At 45.4% G+C, this 23,861-nt stretch overlaps 1 protein-coding gene and 1 long non-coding RNA gene across 2 annotated transcripts in view; one reads left to right on the top strand and one right to left on the bottom strand.

The window, feature by feature from the left end:
- TMCO4 (transmembrane and coiled-coil domains 4) overlaps nucleotides 1–23,861 on the top strand; it is a 43,775-nt gene that overhangs the window by 3,016 nt on the left and 16,898 nt on the right. The window contains exons 2-11 of the mRNA XM_067311211.1: nucleotides 1,261–1,445; nucleotides 2,391–2,565; nucleotides 7,605–7,632; nucleotides 9,481–9,613; nucleotides 14,768–14,865; nucleotides 15,726–15,869; nucleotides 16,000–16,119; nucleotides 18,049–18,213; nucleotides 18,760–18,896; nucleotides 20,723–20,807. Coding sequence (XP_067167312.1) covers nucleotides 1,267–1,445; nucleotides 2,391–2,565; nucleotides 7,605–7,632; nucleotides 9,481–9,613; nucleotides 14,768–14,865; nucleotides 15,726–15,869; nucleotides 16,000–16,119; nucleotides 18,049–18,213; nucleotides 18,760–18,896; nucleotides 20,723–20,807 — 1,264 coding nt within the window. The 5' untranslated portion in view covers nucleotides 1,261–1,266. The remainder of the gene's footprint in view (nucleotides 1–1,260; nucleotides 1,446–2,390; nucleotides 2,566–7,604; nucleotides 7,633–9,480; nucleotides 9,614–14,767; nucleotides 14,866–15,725; nucleotides 15,870–15,999; nucleotides 16,120–18,048; nucleotides 18,214–18,759; nucleotides 18,897–20,722; nucleotides 20,808–23,861) is intronic.
- On the bottom strand, nucleotides 1,376–9,462 carry LOC136994261 (uncharacterized). The gene is made up of 4 exons (XR_010886430.1): nucleotides 9,250–9,462; nucleotides 7,924–8,039; nucleotides 3,380–4,157; nucleotides 1,376–1,429 (listed from the first exon to the last, which is right to left on the bottom strand). It is a non-coding gene; the product is annotated as an uncharacterized lncRNA (long non-coding RNA).

Below are 23,861 nucleotides of genomic sequence, written 5' to 3' on the forward strand. Positions count from 1 at the left end.
TCATCGACTCTGGAGTGGGGTGACAAATTTTCACTGTATTTATACATCGGCAGGTCAATAGTGCAGGCCTGGAGAAATACGAGTGGCCTCGAAGGAGTTTCTGAGCAGGAAGGCAAGACCCAGGCACCTCTCCTAGGAGGCAATGCCAGGCAGCAGGGAGATGGGAAAGAAATCTGTTTAAAAAGAGCTGCTCCTAGTGCTGCATTTCTTTCTTCTGGGACTCCAAAATTAGCACATCAATGGTGTCCGCACGCTCCGAGCTTCAGCGCTCGGTTGATGCCATATGAACAGGCAAAGTGTCGAGGGCTCCTGAAGCCTGTTTAGCCACCTTCCTTTCTACAGGGTTGAGAGGAGAGGAAGCACCTCGGTAGGAAGTATCTAATGACATACGTGTTTCTTTGGAGCCTCACTGAATCTCGACAGAGTCAGTGGAAATCCAAGGTGATGTAAGCGAGCTTTGGAGCAGACGCATACTTACCGCGAACGGAGAAATGAGCTGTTGTGATGTCTGCCCCATTTCAGTCATCTCATGTAGGTACTTACATTATCAGCCTAGACTGTATAATCAGCGGCGCTTCCAGGGAGCAATTCAAAGCAGCTAAATTGCAAGCGCGCAGCGAAAAGGTGCATACGCCTCCGCACTCTGAAAAATGATATTATATCCCAGCTCCAAATTTGTGTGGCACTGACATGTCATGTTTCAGAAAAATGTGGTTGCAGGTGGTATAAAGAAGAGACTGTTGCAAGCAAAGCGTAGCAAACGGGATGGGAAATAACGAGTTGTGTTAAAACTCCTTTTAATCAAAGGCTGCAGCTGGACTCAGCTTTCTTAATGCCGTCAGCAAAATGAACAAAAGAGGGATTTGAGCTGAGGATGAGAAAGGCCCATTATTTCCCAAGCAGCCGCAGACTGGACCCCAGGCCACGCGCAGAGCTTTTATTCCACATGTTAATTTTGTGGTAAACATGTGAATGACATGCCCGAAAGGCGCCCGAGCTCTGTATGTCTTGAAGGAGATGTCTAATTTTGCTGTGTAAAGTATTACCTACTCATTTGATGCACAAATTTGAGAATCGTCGAAGGTGGCCAAAGCCTCCTGCTGTGTGTTTTGGTCACAGCATCATGTTGCTGGGGGAGTACGCAAGCTGGACCTCAACAAACCTGACCTAATGCAGAGGCAGCAAGTGAAAAAGCCAAGGCAATTTGTCCTCTTGCTTCCTCGTTTCCAGCTGTTTTCTTTTTCCTCTTTGAATTTGCAGGTAAAAATGGCTGCAGAAGAGAAGTGGAACAGTTGGGCTTGGAAAGAGCATAGCGCGGCCGACCAGGCAGGCGACAAGGACTCGTGCATGCTTCTGGGCCAGCAGCTGGGGGAACCGGGAAGATTTGCTTATGCGGCGCTCTGTGGCATATCCCTAGCGTGGCTGTTTCCTGAAAAAGAGCAAAGGTACTAACTACTACGCTTTGCAGCAGGGGTGTCAGAGTCTGTGTTGTCAGTGGGATGGACCGGGTTAAAAAAGAAGAGGGTTAAGCACATGTTGGCCCAGCCCAAAGCCTCTGCTTCCGAGGGTCATGAGGGAAGTCCCTAAATTATTATATGGTGATGGGCAGGTTTGATCACTGGCACTTGGTCCTGGGTCAGCTGGTTTGGGGCCTTCCGAAGTTGCAGGGGCTGAAGATCTTTCTGGTGTTGGGTCCTTTCATGAAGATGAATTTGCAAGTTCAGGAAGGTGACACGAAACAGAAAGAGTCTAGAAGGCCTGAACGCTCTGCAGATTAACTGCTGATGTTGACATTTTCCCGCTGTCTCCCTGTCAGTGTTGTATTTCTGAGACCTCTTGAAATGCAAAGGACACCTTGGCATTAGGTGTTTTCTCAGCTGTTTTTTTAATTGTACTGACGCTCTCTTGCACCTCTAAGACTTTTATACTTCAGCACAAATTGCATCCCTTAATCCTGCAGACTTCAAAGCACGTATTGAAGAAAGGTCTCACCCCATTCGGATTGCTTGCTTGTGAGCCTGGTAGCAAACTCGCCTTCCGCTGACTTACCGTGCTTTGATTTTTGTGTGCAAAGTGATAGATCAATGTGCGAAAGCAGGGACCACTCAAGGGTTGCAAAAATATCCAGTTCTGGGATGGAAAGTTGTATATCTGTACTAACAAAACACCACAATCCCCATGTGACTTACTCAAGCGCTACAATACACCAGAATATTGACAGGGAAGCTGGGGCACAGAAGAAATATCCTTCTTTGTAAAACAGGGAAGACCAAGGCTAAAAACACAACCTGAGTGACTTTTAATCAGTGTTTCAGTCCTGAGACTCTTAAATGAAGATGACTGATGAAGATGAGGCATTTTTGTCCTTAACAGCTTCTCCTGCCTTACAGCTCCTTCAGGATGGAATTCATTGAGGGCTTGGTGAAATGGCTGGACCTGCCTGACGCTGTCTTGCCTGCCATGACAGCATTTGCCAGCGGCTTAGGAGGCGAGGGCACAGAAACTTTTGCCCAGATTTTGCTGAAGGATCCCATGCTGAAAGATAATCCCATTGTCATTACCCAGGTAAGTTCTTAGGTTCCCCTCGCCTATTTGCCTTTGTAAAAAGGATTTGTCACGTTTGTCTGTTTGCAGCTGAAGTTCTGTTTGTTGAGTCAGGGAAATAAAATCAAGATTTCTGATACGTATACACCTTTGCGCAGCTATGTGGGTGACTGGCAGTCTCTCTATCCGTTAACAGCTCACGGGAGTGATGAACATGAGACAGTTCCAGCTGAATTAACATTTGCTGTCTTTGATGCCTTCTGCTCTACAGAACAGAGAATTATCGGTCCTTTTACTTGACTGTATTACTGCAGTGTTGCTGTTTCATATGTGCATTCTACAGATTTTGGTGAAAGGCTGAACATGATAGGCCGGATTTTCATTTGTTTCCTTTACCCTACCCTGAATCAGAGGTATTATGTAGGAGCAGGGAAAAGCACATATACATTGATAGGACTGGTTCAGGGGGCTAGATCTTCTAGCTTTTACCCAGCTACAGCAGTGTTAAGAAAGGGTTTTTAGACTGAGCGTGACGTATTTACATCCTCCTTAAGGGTCCTTCCCCAGTGATAAAAGCACCTCTGTGTACTTGAGAACCAGGCAGAAAGACTATTAGCACAGGAAGAAGAACTAGTCTTCTGCAGCATAGAGGGTGATCCAAATAGCACATTTCCCAGAGTCAGCTTTGGCCAGAAGGAAATACAAGTTATTGTGACTTAATTTTCATTCATTGAGAAAATTACTATAGAAGTATTAGACTGGGACTACTCTAAAATATTCTGATATAAAAACTGATGTATGGATAAATGAAGGAAAGCATTCTGAAGGCACTCACCTTTGCTACAGAGTCCCAGCTGTGGAAAATAACCTCCTCGTGCATTCTCATGTCGTGCCATGCAGGGCGAAGAGCAGAGCAGACTGCCACTGATGTCAGGTGTAACGTGAGCAGTGTCACCGAGCAGCCTTCGCTGTGCACTGCACACACGAGGAAGTGGCAAGGCATCCTACGTGCAGACAGTGCTCCGATATTGAGTAATAGCTATGACAGAGTCACCTTTAATAATGACCTGACAGAACAACAAATGCCAGAGCAAGGCCATGTAAGTAAAGATAGGATAAGAGTGAACTTTCTGGGTCATCATAACCAACTCCCATCTTTCCTGTCTTCTAGTCAGTCCATAAAAGGCCTCAGAGGATCTGTCCCAAACATCCATTAAGTTACAATGCTCAAAATCCTTAACAGGATGAGTGCCGTGGTGGAGAACCTTAGACTTAATTAGTCAGGACAGACTTTCTAAAATAAGAGCAGCTGTCTAGATGTTGATTGCTCCAACCGAATGAATTCCTCCCAGCTCCTTCCACATCTGGATGGCTTGGTAGTTCCTTGCTTAGTTCCCTAGTTCTCTCTGCTCCAGGATGTTTTTTCTAGAATTAGACAAGTCTTCTTGTGTTACTGCTGAGTTCATCACAGACAAAATTTTGGTGAAATTTAACTTTTGCTTGCTCTGAGCTTACGCTGCTTAAGGGCTCCATGTGCTGTTATGGTTGGGTCTCCGGATCAGCGGGATCGTTCAGTATTTTGTTTGGAATCAGAGAACTGAGGCATTCGTCACCTTGAAACAAGTAGAAAACAGAAGCCTTAGATAACAATTCTGTGATTAGTTGAAATCAAAGGTCAGGAATAGCTATCAGTCTAATGCTGCAACATCTGGACCTCAGGCAGTGACTTATATGGACAAGTCGATTGATTTTGTTGAAGGAGAAAGATATCGTTAAAAGATATTACAAAGCGAGGCATGAAAGGCGTGCAAGACGTTATTGGGGAAGCATACTGATGGGTGGGAAACCTCGGCGTATCAAGCCGCGATAAGCTTTTTCCTTGTTACCTGAAAATAAACAAGCCACAGGACAAAGCTTTGTTGACTCTTCACGTGTTGCTTTATGGCGCTCTTGCTGCTTTGTATTCAGCTGCTACCGACTCCGCACGCTCTCTGTTCAGTTAACTGGATATTGCAGGCAGACGCTTCAGTTGCTCTCTGTGTTCAGTGGCAGGGTCCTGTGAGCACTAGTAGCTGCATTTTTGAATCAAAACCTCTCTCAGAGGTGCTGAAGGGATGATACATGAGATCGGGAGGGTTGGGGTGAGCTTAATATTGATTCAGTGAAAACGGGAGGATGGTGGATTTTTATCTTTGTTTGCATTCATTTCAGATGACTAATACAGACAAATGTCGGTTATGTGAATCCTTTGAGGACAGTAGTCATAGCAAACAGGCTGTGGGTGCGGTATGAGAAGCCGGTGCTTTGCATGTAGGAGGGCAATTTCTATTTGCCTTTAGTGACAACAGCAAGAGGGGAAGAAGCTGACTTTGCCGACTCCTGTTTCTTGGTGAGAAAACGTTTAAGGTTCTTAGTATGAATCAGGGTTCTTGCATTTTCCCCTGTTTTTCCAGACAGCAGCCCTGCAATGTGGGTTGAAGCTCTCTGTTGTCGAGGAAATGGGTTTTGAACTTTTAGCAATTCATCAGAAAAGGCAGAGAGTCTGAATAAACATTGCTTCCCTTTCTTAGTAAGGTCTTACTCATCTGTGCGTGTGATCGCACAGCTGGAGGATAGTAGCCTTGTGCACAGCGTTTAGAGGGAAATCAGAAACACCAATCTTCAAAATACGACTGGAAAATAAATGCTGCATAGAGAGACAGAAAAACTACTTGTGAACTAATCTAATCAATATAGGTTATATTCCAGATGACCACGCAGAGCAATGCAGTGCAAAGCCTAAACCGATTAGAAACAATTGAGTACGCTCATTGGCACAGGTGCAATCGAACAGTAGCTCTAGTTTATCACCTGATTACCTGTCTCCATCCCTCAGCTTTTGAAATACAGCCATGTAAATGTTTAAGCCGGATTTTTAAAAGCGGGGAGTTGACATCAGGTGCCACAGACCACACCGGGCAGGTCCGTACAGGACCTGAGTCAAGACGCATGGCTCCTGCTGCAATGCGTGGGGAGAAGTCGATGCCCCCAGAGGGACTGTGCCCAAACCAGCAACCCTGTTCAGGAGCCGGTCTACAGTAGTCCATGGAGAATGACCATCACAAGCTCACAAGTGTCACCTTACTTTGGACTTCAGGGTCTTTGCTTGAGCAGCTTTCTGCGTGGGACTCCCGGCCCTGGAACTTCTGCTGGGCTTTGACACCTCCGTGCCAGCCCTTTCTGCCCAAAACTGAACCCAGGCGGAGGGGCTGGTGCCCAGGTAGCTAAAAGCTCGGTAGTTATAGCGCTCGGGCGCTGGAAAACCCGAGCTACGTTCTTCCCTCTGCCTGTGGGGATTGGTATCGCCGTTTCCCACATCCTGCCAGCCAGCCTTAGAAACGGGCTGCAGCGTGTGCGCGTGCACAGCGTGCTGATCGTGGCTGGAGCCAAAAAGCAGCCTTTTCTTCTGCAGCCTGGTGATTAGGGCACCAGAGGAGACCTGATTCGGTGCCTAACTTAATTTAAAGTGGTTATTCGCACGCTGGAGAGAGCGAACTGGGTTCTTCCTTTTCCCGGGCGAGCGCTCTGGCCCTTGGGGTGCAGGATGAAGCAGCGGTGGTGCCTGCTTCGTGCAGAGCCCAGTCCAGCAGGTACCTTCTGGAAACGCTTGTCCTTAGGCCCCGTGGGCCAGGCTGGCACAAGAAGACTTTCTCTGTGGGTGGGAGCAGGTACCCAGCTATTCAACAGTGAGGCCCCAGGGATTTGTGCACCCGTAGGTGCCTAAGCAACACCTGCAGAAAACTCGGGTGAGCATTAGGCAGCAGAGGAGGGAAGGTTTTGGGGCTACACCTTTTGCAAAAGCACCTGGTTTGATGCGTCAGCAGGAGTTCAGCTGCCCAAATCCTGCTGTTTCGCTAGCCTTACGCAAAAACTCCTTTTACCTTCATGAAACAGCAGATTCTCCTCGTGTTAAAATGATATTCAGAGTCCAGGCACTTAATTTTGAGCGGATAGTGTCTACACGTCGCACCTCTTCTAGTAGGGCCTGGTTAAGGGAGGCTCGTTCTCTGTTCTGCATTTCTCATGCAATAGGAAAAAGATTAAAGATTTCTGTGATACAAATTTTGCTTAGGAGCTACGGGACTAATAATCATAAACTCTTTGGCAGCATCCTCCATCTCTGGCTGCATTTTTTGTGTTCCCAAAAGGCTGCAGGATTCCCCATAAAATTCAGCTGTTCTTTACTTGCGTAGGAGAGAGAAGTAGCTGGACTGAGCCAGTGCTGCGTGTTGTAGCTACATAAAGAACTTGCAATTTATTAGGTGACAATAAAAGAAGAGAACGTAGTAGTAACAATATTATTATTGTGTACTTACTGTGCTCATTAGCACTTCACATCTAAGGAGCACTTACCTCTTTTTTCATGGATTTGCCTTTAGAAACCATGTGTTGGATTGATAAATACCGTTTTTCCAATTCTTCTGATGAAGAGCCAACAAAGAAGTCAAGTCCCTCAGTCTTTACAGATAGCCAAAAACACTGAAATTTCTATTTTGGGGTGTTTAGGCCAAAAGAGCTTCCTGCCAGTTCAGCCTGACAGCCTAGAGCTACGAATTCTCAGAATGCCAAAAAATGCAGCCCGCTGGTCCGTTAGAGCAGCATTCAAACATGCTATCCGTGTAGTTGAAAATATAAGTATATATGACCAGGCTAGCAGCAGGCATAAGAGCAATAGCAGAGCTGGAGTCCTGCTTCTCCAAAACTGCTTTCGATTGCAACATGATCACAAGTAACAAAAAATATGGGTTGCTTCAGCGCATACAAAGCAGGCTCTGCCCTCCCATTCTGCGCTTACCCGTTTCTGTCCAGCCATTTGTACCTGGGTAAGGAGAATTTTGTACTGAAAGCACCTGGCTTTGCTGTATGCTGCCCTGCTAAATTGCACCTCGCTGCCTTCCTGCGTTCCTGAGCTGACATGCTGCGTTAATTAAAATGTAGTTTTTCTATTTCGCGCTTCCGTTTTGAGACTTCCAGGCCTATGCCATCAGTTTTAACTTGAATATATATTTTTTTCTTTTTAGGATCTTGTGTCCTTCTCTCTTAAAGACGGTAAGTTTGCCTAGCATTTGTTCTTTGTAAGAATAATATAGATGATTTCACATCTCTTTCTATAGAATGCTCAAAAAGCTCAAAGTACCATCCTATTTCTTAATTTTTTTATAGCAAAAGCAGCACACTCTATGCTTACTTCCACTGCAGGAAAGGCAACTATTATAATCGGAATGATTAATAACCGGTAATTTAAAAATTGAACAACTGTTAAGCTCCTAAATGTCAAATACCTTGTACTGGCATGCAAATGCAAGCGATGGTAGAAATGTTCTGAAGCTGAATACTTACCCTGGAGCAGCTGTTTGCCGTTGTCCCCAGAGGTATAGGTGACTTATTCTTTTAGGAAGGCCGTGAAGCTGTTCTGAAAATCTCAGCCTGAAGAATTCCTGCAAATTGTTTGTTGCCTAAAAAGAAAAAGTATTCAGGGTATAAATTCCAGGGTGTCCTGTGAAGCCTCTTTTGAATAAATGTGATTTTATTCATATACTATATTACCCATAAAAGAGATTTCTGGTTTACAATCCAAAACATGGATTAGTCTGATAAAATTCATTAAATAGAGACTGTCCACTGGGCAAAACGTTCATTGCTAAAAGAAACCTGTTTTATATCACTACTTGCATTTTTGAAATCTCCGTGTTTTAACATGTTTGCACAGGAAAGAACTCACTGGTTGCCGATTATCCTGTTTCACACGAGAGCAATGTGTCATTCTTCTTTTGCATTTTATATTTAATGGAAAATTGAAGTCTGTTCTTGCAAAGTGCTTATTATATTAAGCTGGAATTAAAAAAAAAATAGTATTTTCAAGCCTTGCTGACTTACTGCCTTGCTGACTAAATAAAAAGCTAACTTGTGTATTAGCAGGCAGGAAGCAAGAAAGCTGCTCGTTAAAACACCCGCCTGGGCTTGCAAGACGTGGCTCATTTGAGGGATGAAGTTAAGATAATATTATCCTATTTCCTAACTAAGCACAAATTCTAAAAGTGGCCTCATTAAAGCCTGCTGAAGTCCTTTGATATCTTGGTAATGATGGCAATAAATATATGCACTTAATAGATTGCCTGCTGCCATATGTGATGTGCGTGCAGCAGATATCGGGCGCGTACTTTGTAGATGTGTCTAGTCGGTATCTTCATCCACCCCAGGAAAAGCAGTTGCGCTCTTCACTCCAGCGTGCATGGAGAACCGTTTAGGGAAGCCTACCATGAGCAAGCAGCAGATGCTAGTGAGAGATGCATGTTTAAAAAAAAGAGTTGGTGCAAATCATTCTCAAATATATTAAATTAAAAAATGTCTTTTCCTATAGAACACCTGCTTATAAGCCCTGGAGTACTTATTTCTCCCATTGCATGTTTTCTGAGTGTATCGTCCATTCCTGCATCTCATGCATAAATCTCGTCTCATAAATGCAAAGAGCTGTCCAGGATACTCGGGGACTGAAGCCACCCGGTGCAGCTAGGTGCTCCACTGTGTCGTTTCAACTCCAGAGTCTCTCTTGTTGCTAACAAGATGAATTGAACACAGAGCTTTTGAGGGGAGGTGCATTTGTACAAGACACCAAGTCTTGCGTTGGTGCATAAGTTGATGATGTGCAGTACAGTATGGAATTACCTGGTATAATGACTATTGATAGGATGAGGTTTGAGGAGGAGGATTTTCCAGTTAGCGCTCCTCTTCTCTAAATAACAGCAATGGTCTTCAAATACGTGCAAGACGAAGAGGACCTGAGGGAAGAAACGAGGTTGCATGTAACATGGTCCTCCAGCACAGCTGAGTGCACCACTTGCCTTTTAATTTGTGCAGTGATGACCTGTTGATTTCCTGGCTTTCCTTCTGTTTAAGGATACTATGACGCTCGGGCGAGGGTGTTGATCTGCCACATCACCTGGCTGCTGAGAATCCCCTTGGAGGAGCTGGAAGCCCTGGAGGAATCTTTACTTGAGAGCCTGAAGGAACAAAAAGAGGAAGAATCAGAGTAAGAACCTTTGGGTTGACCATGGGATTAAAAACCACCAGCAGCACTTGAAAGTTTAGCATTAATTACTTGTGCCCAAGGCCGGTCTTCCGACCCCTCCTTCCATGGCACTTATTTATGGCTTGGTTAAATGGGGTTGCAGAGCCCTCACAGCGCTTGCTGGCTGCGTTGGGAACCGAGACTGCTCGGCGTTCTTAAAATCAGAGCGGAGACCCAACCTTGCAGGCTGGTAAAGGCCACTCCGCACCAAACTCCCTCGTTTGCTTGTTCCAGTTCCCTCTCCTAGACTGTAGGCTATGCTTAAATACATCGGAAAGTAGGCAACTGTCTGCATCTTTAGATACTTGCGTTCCATTGAAAACCTGACTCCTAACAGTCAGGTTTTCAATGTCAGGACAGTCAGTCCTAACAATTTACTTTCACAATAACACTTCTGTGTTATTGTGAAAGTAAAATTAATGCTCTTAATCACCAATTCTTCCATGTAAAACAGCCAACAACGTGGTATCTATAGAAAATATGGTATTTTTATACTTCACTTGTTAGACAGGAAATGTTTGAAGGTTTAGCAATATGTCAGGCAGTAAACATGTCCATAGTAGACTTTCAGGAGACCATTTAATAATTTTATCTACAAACTGAGCAAACAGGGCTTTTGAGATTAACCTGAGTGCTAATAAATGCTTTAATCAGCGTCTCTGACGCAGTAGAATTCAGATGTTACTGTGTGGTTCCCAAGCAGCATGTGACAGGTATCTCTCATTAATGACTTTATTGTTAAATAAAGCTTACCTTTATAGCTTACTGTAAAAAGGGAAAGTCAAAATAATCTCAAAGATCACGGATTTCTAAGAAGGACGCCTTTTAGAGGACAGGAGCAAGGGTTGGTAATAATGGGGACTGTTTTGCTGTGGCTTGTGGAAACGGAATTCAGTCCTGGGCCTTTAGCACGTAAAACCGCACATAACAAGGGCGAGGAGTCATTTGCAAAGATGGTGCCACAAAAGCTAATTATATATCAGTTGGACTGTGGCTCTTGAGAGCAGTCCACTACTGCCGTGAAAAAAAAACATTCGTTATTGCAGTGCTAAAACCAGCGCAAGGCTGAGATTTTAGTGGGGAATAGATGAGGCTGGTTTTGTTTTGAAGTTAGAGCTCAGTGAGGGAAGGAAGTGGTATATAAACCCATCCCCTGCTTTGGCCTCAGAGTTTTTGGGGTGGGGAATACACTAACGTCTGTGTAGGATCCTTCCAGCTTTGACCATTGACTGCAGGAGGTTTTGGAGCCGTCACAACCAAGCAGGTTTTTGGCTGCTTATGCATTTTTTTACTCATACTCATAAGAGGTTTTGCTCCTAGCTCTGCTGCTGTGGATGTGTTGGCCTCTGGCCCAGTATTTGCAAAGTTAAATGTTCAGTATGGTCACCTGTGGAACAGTGCTCCAAACATTTAAATCCGCATTGCTAGGGCCAAACATGCTCTGACTGGCAGGTGTGAAGCTCTCTTTTGTACACCGTTGGGTGAGAAACTGGAAAACGCGACGTCAGCTGCTCACTGAAATGTACTCGTGCTGCTTTTCATCATTGGAAAATGATCTGTAATCCTACCTATAAAATCTCTCTGAACATAATTTGTGCTTCAGGCCAGAAGCTGCAAATGACTGAGGGTAGAGAAGGACCATAAGAGGCAGTTAATTACCGTAGTGGAAAAAAAGCAGTGATAATTATAATGCAGAAGCTACTAGGAAAGCAGCTGTCAAATGGAGCTGATGCCAGTGACAGCCGGAAAGCAAGGACAGGTAAAAGTTCTCGCAATAGTGGTTTTACTTACTGTGTCTTTAGGCAAGATTTAGCTGCAATCCTCCTACCCACATAACTCAAATTGCTTATTACTGCGACTGAAGCCAGGCTAGCTGTGTTTCAGCTCTCTTGACGTCATTCTGGTTCTTAGAAAGCAAAGAGGTTTCCCCAAAGCGGTCCTCCCGGCTTTGCACAAGACCGGCTAATAGCTACGCTTCTGCTCTGCTCCTTTTCTCAGATGATGCGTTTGGCGAGATTGTCTCCGAAAGCCACAAAAACCTCGTAAGGGGACGAACATCCGCGTTTCATAGCAGACAGTAAAATTAAAAAGGCAGCTGCTCTCTGCTTCCAGGCAGATCTCAGCGTGCTCGTTTTTCCTATCGCGCTTACGCCTGCTATGGCTCCGTGGAAGGAATAACTGCGCTGTGCATGTCTCTGTTCCTACGGGAGCAGGCGCGGTGCGGCAGGAGAGCAGGTAAATGTTAACCCAGAGGAGAACAAGAAACCCTCTCCAAAGAAGAGCCGAGGGAATTGCTTTGCTACAGCGCTTGTTTAAGAAACACCGGGAGCAATTTTTTCCAAAGCTGGGCGTTCAGCTTGCTGACTGCATGCAGCAGCTAGTGCAAACCGCGGGTTGTCCACGGAATCGCAGAAAGCAAACGGGGTTTTGCAGAAGTTGCTAAATACCCTCGCAGGCTCCACCGTTGTTCTCTGCAGACAGCTACGTTTGCTGCTGCAGAACGGGCAAACGGAGGTAAAACACAGTGTTTTTCGAAGGGCGGCTGCGGAGACGTCGTCTCCGTGCCATGCAAGGCAGTGGGAGCGCTGCCGTTGACGGCGGCGACGCAGGGATTTCGCCCACCGTGCTTCATTCTCCTCCCACTGTGCTTTACAAAGCTGCGTATTGTTTGGGACTCATCTAAAATTGCCTTTATCCAAATTACAGAGCGCTTCGAGGGTTCCAGGAAGGATTAGGCAATTATACGGATAATGAAAATCCACAATTAGGTTAGGATTAAGAGGGAAAATATCCAAGTTTGGAAGCAAGATAAATTCTCATGTTTCAAGGCCTAGATTAACCACTGCGTAAACAGGCTAGAAGGCAACTTCCTCTATAAACTACTTATTCCCGTATCCTCTGTTTCTCACACTTTCTTCTGCAGTGGAAAGTGCTTCCTGGAAGAGATAAACCAAAGACAGTGGAGAGAAGCCAAAAGTACTGCCTAATAATTATTATCATTTGTTCCTTCTAGGTTTATTCACCTGTTTCTGATAAGCTTATTAAATCATAGCTTAAATGCACCCATACAAATGAATTAATGACTGTGTTTAATAACTATATTATTATATTGTGATGAGTAATTAGAAAGTGGCTGAATTGAAATACTGGTGTTGGCAAATACAGTTTGATTCCTTCTCCTTCCTTGTTAGCACAAATTACCCCCATCCTCTTTTCTTTCAAACAACTTTCTGTGTTTCCACTTAGCTCCCTTGTAGTCGTAACCTAGTTTAGTTTCAGTTCTTGTTCCTAAAATGAGAGGTTTGGGGGGTGGGGGGGGGTGATGCCTTCTAATGCACTTTTCAGGGAATTCAGGACCAAATGCTGATTTTTATTATACCAACATAATTCTGTTTGTTTCTGAGTGACCGAAGCAGAATCTGGCCTCTAGTGTCCTGATCAAAGTGGCTCTCAGGTCTAATGGACCATGGTCTTCAGCAGAACATCTCCAAGCGGACGGGAGAGCTGCATGGATCGTAGGGAGGAAGGCTTTGCTCATCTTCAAGCCACAGTATTTTTGCTTCTTGCCTCGCAGGCCAGATTCCCCTGAGGAATCGCAGCAACTCCTAAGGCTCATGCATGAAATCCGGTCCCCTTTTGCATGACGGGGTGAGGGAAATTGCTCTTTCTCTGTAGTCTGTCGAGGTCATTTCACGTTCCGCATTAGGCAGGAGATGAAATTGGTGCTGCATCGTTCTGGCCTGCTTTTCCAGCCCAACGACGGCTCTGAATTGAGTTTTATTTCAGATTTTGTGGCACTGAATACAAAACGCATCCTTCTGTCTTGACAGTCTAGTTTTAATGTTACTGGCTGGGGAGGAAAAGACCAACCTAAACCAGAAACCCCCCTGAAAACTGCACCATGCGAAAAAAACCCGTTGCCAGTGCACAGCCGGTTACAACAGTAATCATTTACATTCGTAGGGAGCCTTTCATTTAGGAAATCTGATATGTGCACAGGGGTTACATGTGGTGGCATAAGGTTTACAGGACGCAGACGTTATTTAACCTAGTTTACTTGCATCCCTGATCTGCTGCGCTCACAGTCCCAGGATACTGATCTGCAGGCTGTGCCTTAAAATGTGAGAATTGACCGTTCTGGCAGGTTTTTTTCCTGCCCGAAGATACCATGAATGCTGCTCTAAGTCCTGTCTGCATTCCTTTTTATTTTTTTTAAAAAGGATTGTCACAAAATTCCCCCTGTACTGTCACGCGGTTATGAGCTGTTACCGCATGAGCTTTTAGCAGGAGCAGCCTTTGCCTCTAATGACAAACGCAGGAATGGAGAACGAAAGGGGAAACCTCTGCTGTCCGCAACGATGCGCAAGGTTAACACATTCGTTACAGTAATTTATGCATAATCCGACCAAATGTCTTTTCTGCAGCCCTGAATACGTAGAGGTACAGCATTTTGTCAGGTTTTTCTCTTACCCTTAACGCTGAAAACCTGAGCGAAGCACCCAGGAGCTTTCAGTCTGCCGCCTTTTCGGATGCGTGCCTGCAGCCCGACGAGCCTTTAGCGCAGCTCCTAACGAACTACGAGACCAAACGGGCCAGGTTAGCCTGGCAGCCCGTCCGCAGCCTCGAGGCGGAGGTCTCTCTCTAACGAACGCAAACATGGGCCATGTATATGCAGAATCCGCCTCTGCTCCGGGAGACGCACGGAATTAACGGCATAATGCAAACAGAGGTTTCGTGTGTCTAAAAGCAGCGAGATGATTTTATTTAAGGCATATGCACATAGGCAGTGTATGGATGTAAAAATGCTTTTGACCTTTTGTTTCACTTCTTTTTTTTCTTTCTTTCTTTTACAAGCTTCAGCCCTGTTAGGAAGGGTTTTCCAAGTAAGTAACATCTGTTGGCTTTTGTAACCAATTAAATTGTTTCAGTTTAAATCTGTGGTTTTATTTCCATGCTCATAAATCTGAGTGTGTTGTCACAGTCCACACCTGCATGGTAGTTTTTACTGTTCCCGGTAAGGAAATTATGCCGAGGAGAATATAAGCAGATTCTGATGCAGCATTCTTATCCGTCAGGCTTTTCCGTCAGCTTTTATGCTTCTTATCCCCCCCGCAGAACTGCCGAAGTATCACGAAAAAAGAAGGAAAGAAGGAAGAAGCTGAAGAGATACCTGCTGATCGGCTTGGCAACCGTCGGGGGCGGAACGGTGATCGGTGAGGCTGCCCCGGGCGTTTCGGAGACTTGCTCCAGAGCCGCACAAATAGCGCTGGGGGCACAGCGGGCGTTTGGCTCGGCACGTTCAGCAGCAGGAGCCGTTCTCGCCTCTTAGCCCTAGCTCTAATTTTAAAGCGTTCATTACTCGTTTTGCCATGCTCAAGAGAATATGTTGCTTCGGATACAAGAAAAAAAAACAAAACCCAAATCTAAGAAAAGCATTCGCAGGCGCACCGAGATAAAACTAAAAGGATTAGCTGGAAAAGTTATTCTCATGTAACTCCAGTGACTGTAAGGAGCAGTTCCCAGTGCGTGGTGGAGGGTCAGTGTAAGGATGGCAACGAGCAGAGTGGAGGTTTCAGAAGATGTCTTCCCGGGGCACACCCGAGCTAGCGTGATAAGGAGGCCTGTTTTGTGCATCCCGTGAATTCAAACCACAAGACCCAAGTTCTCAGCCGGGGAAAATACCAAGCTGAGGTTGTCACCCTTAGACAGCAGTTTTTCCTCCTTTCCTCTTGTGTTAGAAGAGGATCAGACTGTCACCTTCAATTCCAAACTCAGAGTAGCGTGCGACTAGCGTAGTGTTTCCCGAGCAAAAAGGGCTTAGCTCACCCTAGTCTGCCCCAAGTTCTTTCTTTGGCTTTTCAATTATTCTTCATTTTTATTGAAGTCAAAGAATCTGCATAGAGTTTCAGGTCCTGGGGAGGGTCTCAGAAAGTCCCTTTATTGGCCATGCAAAACAAGATCATCATTTGGTCTCTTCCAGTAGCAGCAGCAGGACTTCACCCAGCAGGGAGAAAGGACTGCCTGGTTTTTGTAAATGATCATAGATCGGAGATCTCCCGTGTTGCATTTTCAGGCTTGACGGGGGGTCTTGCTGCCCCTCTGGTCGCTGCTGGAGCTGCTACGATCATTGGAAGTGCTGGGGCAGCTGCTTTAGGTTCAACCGCTGGAATTGCTGTCATGGCATCCCTTTTTGGAGCGGCCGGAGCTGGCCTAACCGGTAAGAGAGCGACCGCGCGTCTCGCGGCTACGGCGGCACGGGATAATGTTCGCGTTGGTACGAACTGCTGCAGAGTCTCGTCGTTGCCGCGCGAGTCCTGACACTCGTGTTTCTGCGCTGCTGCGTGTAGGATACAAGATGAAGAAACGTGTGGGAGCCATCGAGGAGTTTGAATTTCTGCCACTTACTGAAGGGAAGCAGCTTCATATCACCATAGCAATTACTGGGTGGCTCTGCACCGGCAGATACGGTAAGAACAAGACAAGGGAAGAGAGAGGAGGCTGGAGAGCCAGGTCTGTGATGGAGATCTGCAATCCCAGCCAGAACGGAGGAAAGAGAGATGACAGTAAATTGGCGGTAGTGACAACAGTACTGAACAAGGTTGTTTCTATTAATAAATCCTGTTTGGTTTTGCGAGATCTGGTTGGGGTGGACGATTTCCAGCACTAGTACAAACCTCACCTATCTCTGAGACCTTATGTTTATCCTCCAGCAATTAACAGAAAGCCCCGTCTTTCTCGGTATCTAATGCAATTTATTGCCAAGAACGTTGTGTCAAGTAAACCCTGTTAAGCGCAGCGCGCAGGAGGTGAGCTAACAGGCAGCAACCTTGAAAAGTTCGTAGCGTTTCAGTTTCCAGGATAGCTTGTCGTATAAAATATGTCAGCTGTCTGCTGATGTGTTCAGCAACCTGACGGAACAGCTGCCAATGTATTCAGGGGCATCGTAATTAGCATTTGATGTCGTTAATGCAGAAGGATATATCTCTGTCCTGTTGCCTGTTAAGTTGCCGTTAGCTGTCAGAGTAAGGTTATTTTCACTTTGCAGTACTGTGCTTTGGGTTTTTTCATCGTCCGCTTGCCAGGGGTCCGAATCCTTGGGGTTGGAGGGTTTCCAGGCACTGTCACCAAGACAAGCGTGTCCCTTCAGGAACCTTTTTACTCCGTCTGTATCTGTTTGCCCTTAAAAGGGAGTTACGAATGACACGCGTTCTTCTTCCATAACTAGCAATCTGCTATAATGTTTAAAACAGCGAAACTAAAATTGTTACCCATTTTCCTCCTTGTGGCTGTGGCTGCCTGTGTCCATACTTACGTGAGTCCTTAACACGGAGGGAGTGAGGACGGGATTTTTAAGGAGTTTGCTGCCTTGTGTTTTCTGAGCTCCTGTTAGCTGCCTGTCTGTGCATTCACAAGCCTGCCGAGACATTGCGGTGGGATTCGGCATTGGACTCACCCGGGCCACTTTGGTCGGAGGCTGCCTCAGCTGGCCCTGCAGTGTCCAAGGAGGGAACCGTGTGGGAGCAGTTTGTTTAATTAAGATGAATATTCTGCTCTGCCTTTCAGAGCTTCATCTGCCATAATAGCATTGCCAGGCCCCGCCTGAGCGCTTGGTCCAGGCTTTCCTACGCTACGGACAGGAGAGACGATGGCTTAAAAATTGTTCAGCAAAAAATTGAGTTTGCACAGTGTAAATTATCCATTCTCTCGCAAATGTCCCGGCACTGCTTTTGATTAGCGTTTGGAGAGAGAAAAAAAAACTAAGGCAAAGTGAAAATAAACGCACATTCTGGATCTGCAAATGCTGCTCTTCCTTGCTGTCGGACAGAGCCGTTAACGCAGTCGTTGCCTACCTAGCCGAAGTGCTAGGAAGATGCTCGGTGGTAGATTTTACAAGATCTTGCATATTTTCCGTGTCTCTGGTCCCACTGCAGTCAGCGTGTGCAGCCATTCAGCACTTCATCTTTGTCAGGACAGATGCTCCTTTGGGGTCTGTATGAGAAGACTTGGAGCTGCAAGACCTGGCCTGATGATAGCAGGGATTTCCTTAATACCTGACCTAATTAGTATTGATTGACTTCTGTTTTGGCAGTCTCGAAGCAACCGAACGGGTCATGAAGCCTGAGCCTGCAGGTAATATCTGTATCCACACTGAAGACTATTTGCCAAGGCAGCTAAAACTGTGGGAACATTTACAAAGCCAAAATTTAATTTAAAAGAGTGGAACTACGGAGTCTAAATCTAATAGTACTTTTAAATATAATTCTTGAATATGACAGCGCATTCAAGTGTCCCACAGGGTCTTTGCTGCCTCTTTGTTGCACTCTCCTTGCCAGGAGTCAGCTGTCGTGTTTTCTGTGACAACAAATTCCAAATTCCACGTTTGCAACCTTTCCTAGGGAGCTTCACGGCGCCATGGAGCAGCATGTTGCAGTCAAGTGAGCAGTACTGCCTGGCCTGGGAATCCAAGTACTTGATGGAGCTGGGCAACGCCTTAGATTCCCTGCTGAATGGTTTTGTTAACATGATGGCTCAAGAAGCCCTGAAATTCACTGTCTTGTCAGGTAAGCACCTAAAGCCCGTCAGATCTGCCTCGTGCACTTGTTATGGTTTGTTTAAAGGCGTTTTCCTAAACAAGGAAGATTCCTGAGAAACCACTTCCCTTGGCAGCATCAGCACCTGTTCTGCAGAACTGACGTAACGATCTTCTCTGCCACACCTGTGATTCAGAGTTGCTTTCCTGGATTGCTCTGTCTCTGTGTCATTGATTGTGCTTTTAAAATCCCAGCCGGAAACACCTTTGTTCAGTGTGTGTCTGTCTGTATTTCTCTGTATTATTATACTGCGTTTTAGTGCTTTACGCAAACCTTTCAAACCTGCAGACTACATTGAGGTACGGCGTCTGTTTGCCTCCGTATCAGAACATCAGATTCTTTCTTATCTTTAGTCTAGCAAAACATTTCTCAGATCAGCTCTTGAGAAAGAAGAACGGAAAATGACAGAAAGCCCTACGTTTAGCTTTGAACTTCAGTGAACCGTCTTGCTTTTGACATTTCCTAAGAGCAGCCCCGCTTCGCCACTGTGCCGTGCTGTTTGCTTTTGCGTTGCAGGTATTGTGACAGCCCTGACTTGGCCGGCTTCGCTCCTGACTGCTGCCAGTGTCATTGACAACCCCTGGGGAGTGTGTCTCCATCGGTCGGCCGAAGTAGGCAAACATCTGGCACATTTACTGCTCAGCCGACAGCAGGTAATTGGCTAGAAAGGACGCCGGGAATAATGTCTGGAAGGAATCGATATTTGGTCCGCGGGGGTGACGGTTTATAGTCGTGCCAGTTAAGTAGCAAGTGGTCTGTGTCCAGGGAGCAGAAAATGGAATAATAAACTGAAAAATGAAAAATTGCTGCCTGAAGGTCAGCAGTATGCACCTATTTCGTTGAGGAAAGATAGGAAATTCCAAGTTAATCAGGTAATTCCTGCAAAGATTTGTTCCGTTTAACCCAAAACTCTTCTGTGTGAAGGAGGAGATATCCAGGTCGTAAATGAAAATCGGCTTGACTGTTTCACAAAGCAGACGGGCGAACTCACCTAGTGGAAGTCTGAGAACAGAAGGGAAAGGTGGGAGAAAAGGAAAAGAGAACACAGAATATTAAAAATAATTAAGAATTAAGAGGCACTAGCAATACAGTATAAGGGAATACTGTGTAGCGTTTAGCTGCACCATGAGCCCTGTTTTTGCCTAAATAATACCAGCACAAATGTAAAATAATTTCATTGAAGATTTTGGCTGCTTTCTGCTTTTATTGATCCTGAACTAATACAGGCATTCGTCAGATTTGATTCTGGAATAACTGCGACAAGGTCTGTGCAGTATTCTTGTGAACAGAGTTAAGGAGGAAAATCCAATGGTGAAGGAGAAAGAAAAGAGCTGGATTTTTCTCTTAACAGCTCTCTTGGGAGGAATTAAACTGAGGAAAGGATTTCAGTAGCCTGTAGTTTCCTTCATTTTTATCAGATGCACAAGCAAAAAGACTCGCCTACTGACCCGTCGCTGTAAATGCGCTTCCTCTTCATCGTTGCAGCAGTGAAGCACCGGCATAAAGGTGGCCAGGAGCACAGATTCATATGGATTTTGCCCTTCAGGTGAAGGGCAGGAATAACCTGCCGTTATTTGCCAGGCTGTCGCTGGCACGGAGGCTGCGGAGCAGGCGGCTTTCTGCTGGCCCCGTGTTCGTCTTGCAGGCGCGCTGGTCCCGCGTCAGTTATAGAGGAGCCCTACGGGAGCCAGAGCTGAATGTCATAAATAACCACGTGAAACAGCAGAGTAGGAACAAACTCGATTTGTCATAAAAAATACAATCCCAAGAAAAGCAATAAAACTTCATTTCAAACAAGCCCTTTGTTTTGCTTGGGGGCATTTGTTACCGCCTTTTAAGCGTTAGTTATTGTGCAAACGCATATTCCGGTGTGCTGCAGAGTCTAAAACTAAGCACGATGTCTAGGGAGCCCATTGCACACCTGCTCCCCAATTCGTAAAAAGAACATTTTCATTGTTGTTGAGATCAGGCGCTCCGTGATCTCATAAAAAAAACCCTTCCTGGGTTATTCAAAATAAAACCTTACCTCTCATCATTTCTACAACAGCCACACAGCGCTGCTGCCATTCGGCCTTAAATCTAAAGTGGTTAGTATTTTTGTATCACAGCTTTTTCTGCCAGTTTTGCTCCTCGAATTAGCTTTTCGTTTGGAAATCTCAAAGCAACGACAGTGTTTGTTTCGTTTCTGTTTGAAACACCTATTTTGTCATAGCTTCCCGTTATTGAATTCTTCCGATTGATTTCCTGACTGTCAAAAAATACAAAATACTCAGATATTCAGGACTCCGAATGCTGAACTGTGCATAACTGTAAGGATACGTAATCCCTTTGAAACCACCAGAATTGCTCAGACGTTTAATAGATCATGCACAAGCTTCAGTGCTTCGCATAGCAGGGTCTCGGGGATCCTGGGGCCAGGCTCCTTTTCCAGGTCTAGAAGAATACCTGATGGCCTGTCCTGCCTTCCCTTCTTTCTTAGGGCAAGCGACCCGTCACGCTGATCGGCTTCAGTCTGGGGGCGAGAGTCATTTACTTCTGCCTGCAGGAGATGGCTCAAGAAAAAGGTAACGTTCAACTTCTAACCTTTTTCTCCTTTATTTTCCTTACTGCTGAGAGAAGCTTTTCTGCCAACAGAGTTATTCTGGAACAGAGCTTGGGTCTTTTAGGAGAGACACAGAGAAAGAGGTAGCGTAGGCTTTTATGTTTTACTGTTGCTCCTCACCCTTGCTCTGATGGATGGTCTCTAGGGGGACATTCAGTGCTCGGCTTTTTGCTGAGACATTCGACATGCTGCGTGCGCGCTGCAGCAACGAAAAGCTGCAAGCGCCTTCTGAATTCAGCCGATGGGGTTACGGCTTAGCCTTTTCTGCAAATATGAGTGATTCGTTGAGCGGCACATAAACGTAATGGGCCACTTGAACGGGGCCACCTCCACTGAAACGCTGTGTTTCGGCTTCCAGGCACAAAGCTCAGCGTAGGTAGCCTTCTAATGAGTGCTTGCTAGCGTAGCAAGCCCAGATACTGGCCTGATGAGTTTCTGGTTATAACTGTTTGGTTTAGTAGGCATTACTGGCAGATTTGTGGCCACCAGTGTTTGGTTTCTGAGGTACAGCTTAGAACAGAAACCTAAAAATGGTTTTGAAGTGCACCTGGAGCCAAATTCTTCTGTCACTTCCACCCGTTCACTGGATTAAGTCCACCGTCTTCACTAGAGACACTCCAGTGTGGCTGACAGCGCTGTTTGGTCACCGGTCTCTAAACAACCCTCTTGACATTTGCTGACATTCGACTGCTGGATCAGTTTGCGAGCTGCCCACGCGCCGCTCTGAACTTGGCAGAAGATGCTTTGCCTTTATTGGAAGCTCTCCGTAGCTATTGTAGCTGATGCCATGAGTCCTCCCTTCCATTTAAGTCATTGAAATGCCACTGTCATCTGCTATTTTCATGGTAATTTTCCCCCAAAGTCAAGTATAAAACCATCTGTCAATTTATTACCCGTTGTGGTTCTGTTTATTAATAGATTCTATTTTTAATTTAGAGAAAGAATAAAATCGTTATGATCAGTTGATGTAAATCGCAGCTTGGAGTTGAGTCAGTAGTGAGTGTGTGTGTGCAGCCTGCCTTCCCCCCTACGTAGCCAATTTAACTCATTAACCATTTAGCCTCACAGACTGTAACTAATAAATAAGGAGCTTTATAAAGGCAACTGTTCACTCTCAAGTCCGAGAAGGTGGAAATAGTCAAGTGAGGATGGAGAAGATCAGCATTTTTTTCTGTTGACAGCTGTATACCAGAGTTTCGCTTCTGGTTTAAGATGGAAGTCCTCAGCGAAACACAGAAATTCTGTTCTCAGAATAAATTTAATCAAATCCAGAATGATCCTAATGGAGTTACACTGAAGCCAGATCCCAGTCTGGCCCTAGATCTACTCTTCTTATGCCTTGAGAACGTTGGGGGGCTAAGATGCTTTCAGGCTTTTATTTAATGGCCTGCAGTCTCTCATGGGAATAACGTGGGACCATAGCTAAGTAACACATGAAAGGAAATCATTAGGGGTCTTTAAGGTTGGCTGCTATTCTAAAGGAATCTAAGCATCGTAATTAGGTTTCATAGCAGCTCCCCACTGTACACTAATTTTTCAGTTCCTTAATTGAGTTATGAAAGCTGAGCTGTTTGCGAGATGAAAAGCAGCATGTTTAGTCCAGATTGCCAAGGCGTCCTTCCCATGCACATTCCAACGCGAGCTGCGGAAAGAACGAAGCCGAGACCCGGGACATCTGAGAGCGATTTGGGTTTGGACTGGGATGCCTCGCACAAAAGAAATACAAGACCTAGCCATGCAGGCCTCTTGTATCCAGATGGCTGTGGCATTTCCGTGGACAAATAACTAATCGCGGATTATCCAGCAAAACGCCATGACAATTTAAAGCCCATTAAAAGAAAATACTGTTCTGCAAAACAATTAAATAACCCTTGGATACTTCATCCCAAATGACTTTTGAAGCCAGAGCTTAGCAGGTTTCCAGAAAACAACATTATATAAGAACAGGCAGTAATGACCCCGTCAGAGACAAGTTCCTACCTAGGAAGATCGTTGGTCTGATTTGTTCATCAGGATTCCCATGTTCTTAAGTAAATAAGCGTAACTAATGAAAACTGTTAATGGCTCTGGCTGCTTATATGGGCTTTCTTGTTTTTCGTCGGTATAAAAGCTTTGCAGACTGGAATACGTGTAGTTGTCTAGAGCGCCAGGACCTGCACAGGTCACTGATCCGTTCTCAGGTTTCCCTCCCCCTCCATCAGCATTCAAAGAAAGTGAATATTTTACAGCCGAGGTGGAACGTTCTTGTTCCGAGCAAGAAATAAGCTGTGCAAAAGCCTGGAGAGATGAAAGCTTCCAATATCTTGCCCAAATGTTGGGGATCCTGATGAATTAGCTGGTGGTTTAGTCAGTTGGCTCGCACTGCGGCCGGGGAATTTAGTACCTGGGTTGGAATGAGCTGCCTGTTTGCAAAGCCCGGGGATTTTTTTTTTCATTGCCCAAGATTGCGGAAACAGGACTTTATTGCTCACAGATTACACTAACCGAATGGAATTGCTCTTTGCTGTTCTCTTGATTGGTGTGAAATTTGCTATGCAATTAAGAAATAATAGCACAAGAGCGATTTGGATTGCTGTCAGGAGCCGGGGTTTACACTCTGCAGAGATGCAGGCAACGCAGGGCGCTCCAAGTCTTCACGGCTATTAGGGAAAGGAAACCAAATGATCTGAATTAAAAAAGTCTAGCCAGGCAGCACCTCTTCAGTCCTGATTTGATGTGGCGTGCAGTCACTCGCACTCTCACTTCCCCACGAACTTCACCGTATTATTGTATAAACTGCAAACACCAGCCATCGGCTCGCGTCTGGGAACGCAGGGCTCGCACGGGTAGGGAGTATGGATTGGGCAGAGTACGCCCATACGGCGTTAGGTGATGTGCACGGCTGAGAATTTCTTCTAACTGCTCCGTCATCAGGTGCTTCATATCTCTTCAATTTATTAATATACATAAATGTAGTATGTTGTAGCTATTACATCATTTAGCGCTAATAAATGTGACTTTGCTTTGGAAGAAGGTG

This window comes from Apteryx mantelli, chromosome 26 (assembly GCF_036417845.1).
Source record: "Apteryx mantelli isolate bAptMan1 chromosome 26, bAptMan1.hap1, whole genome shotgun sequence".
Classification (NCBI taxonomy): domain Eukaryota; kingdom Metazoa; phylum Chordata; class Aves; order Apterygiformes; family Apterygidae; genus Apteryx; species Apteryx mantelli.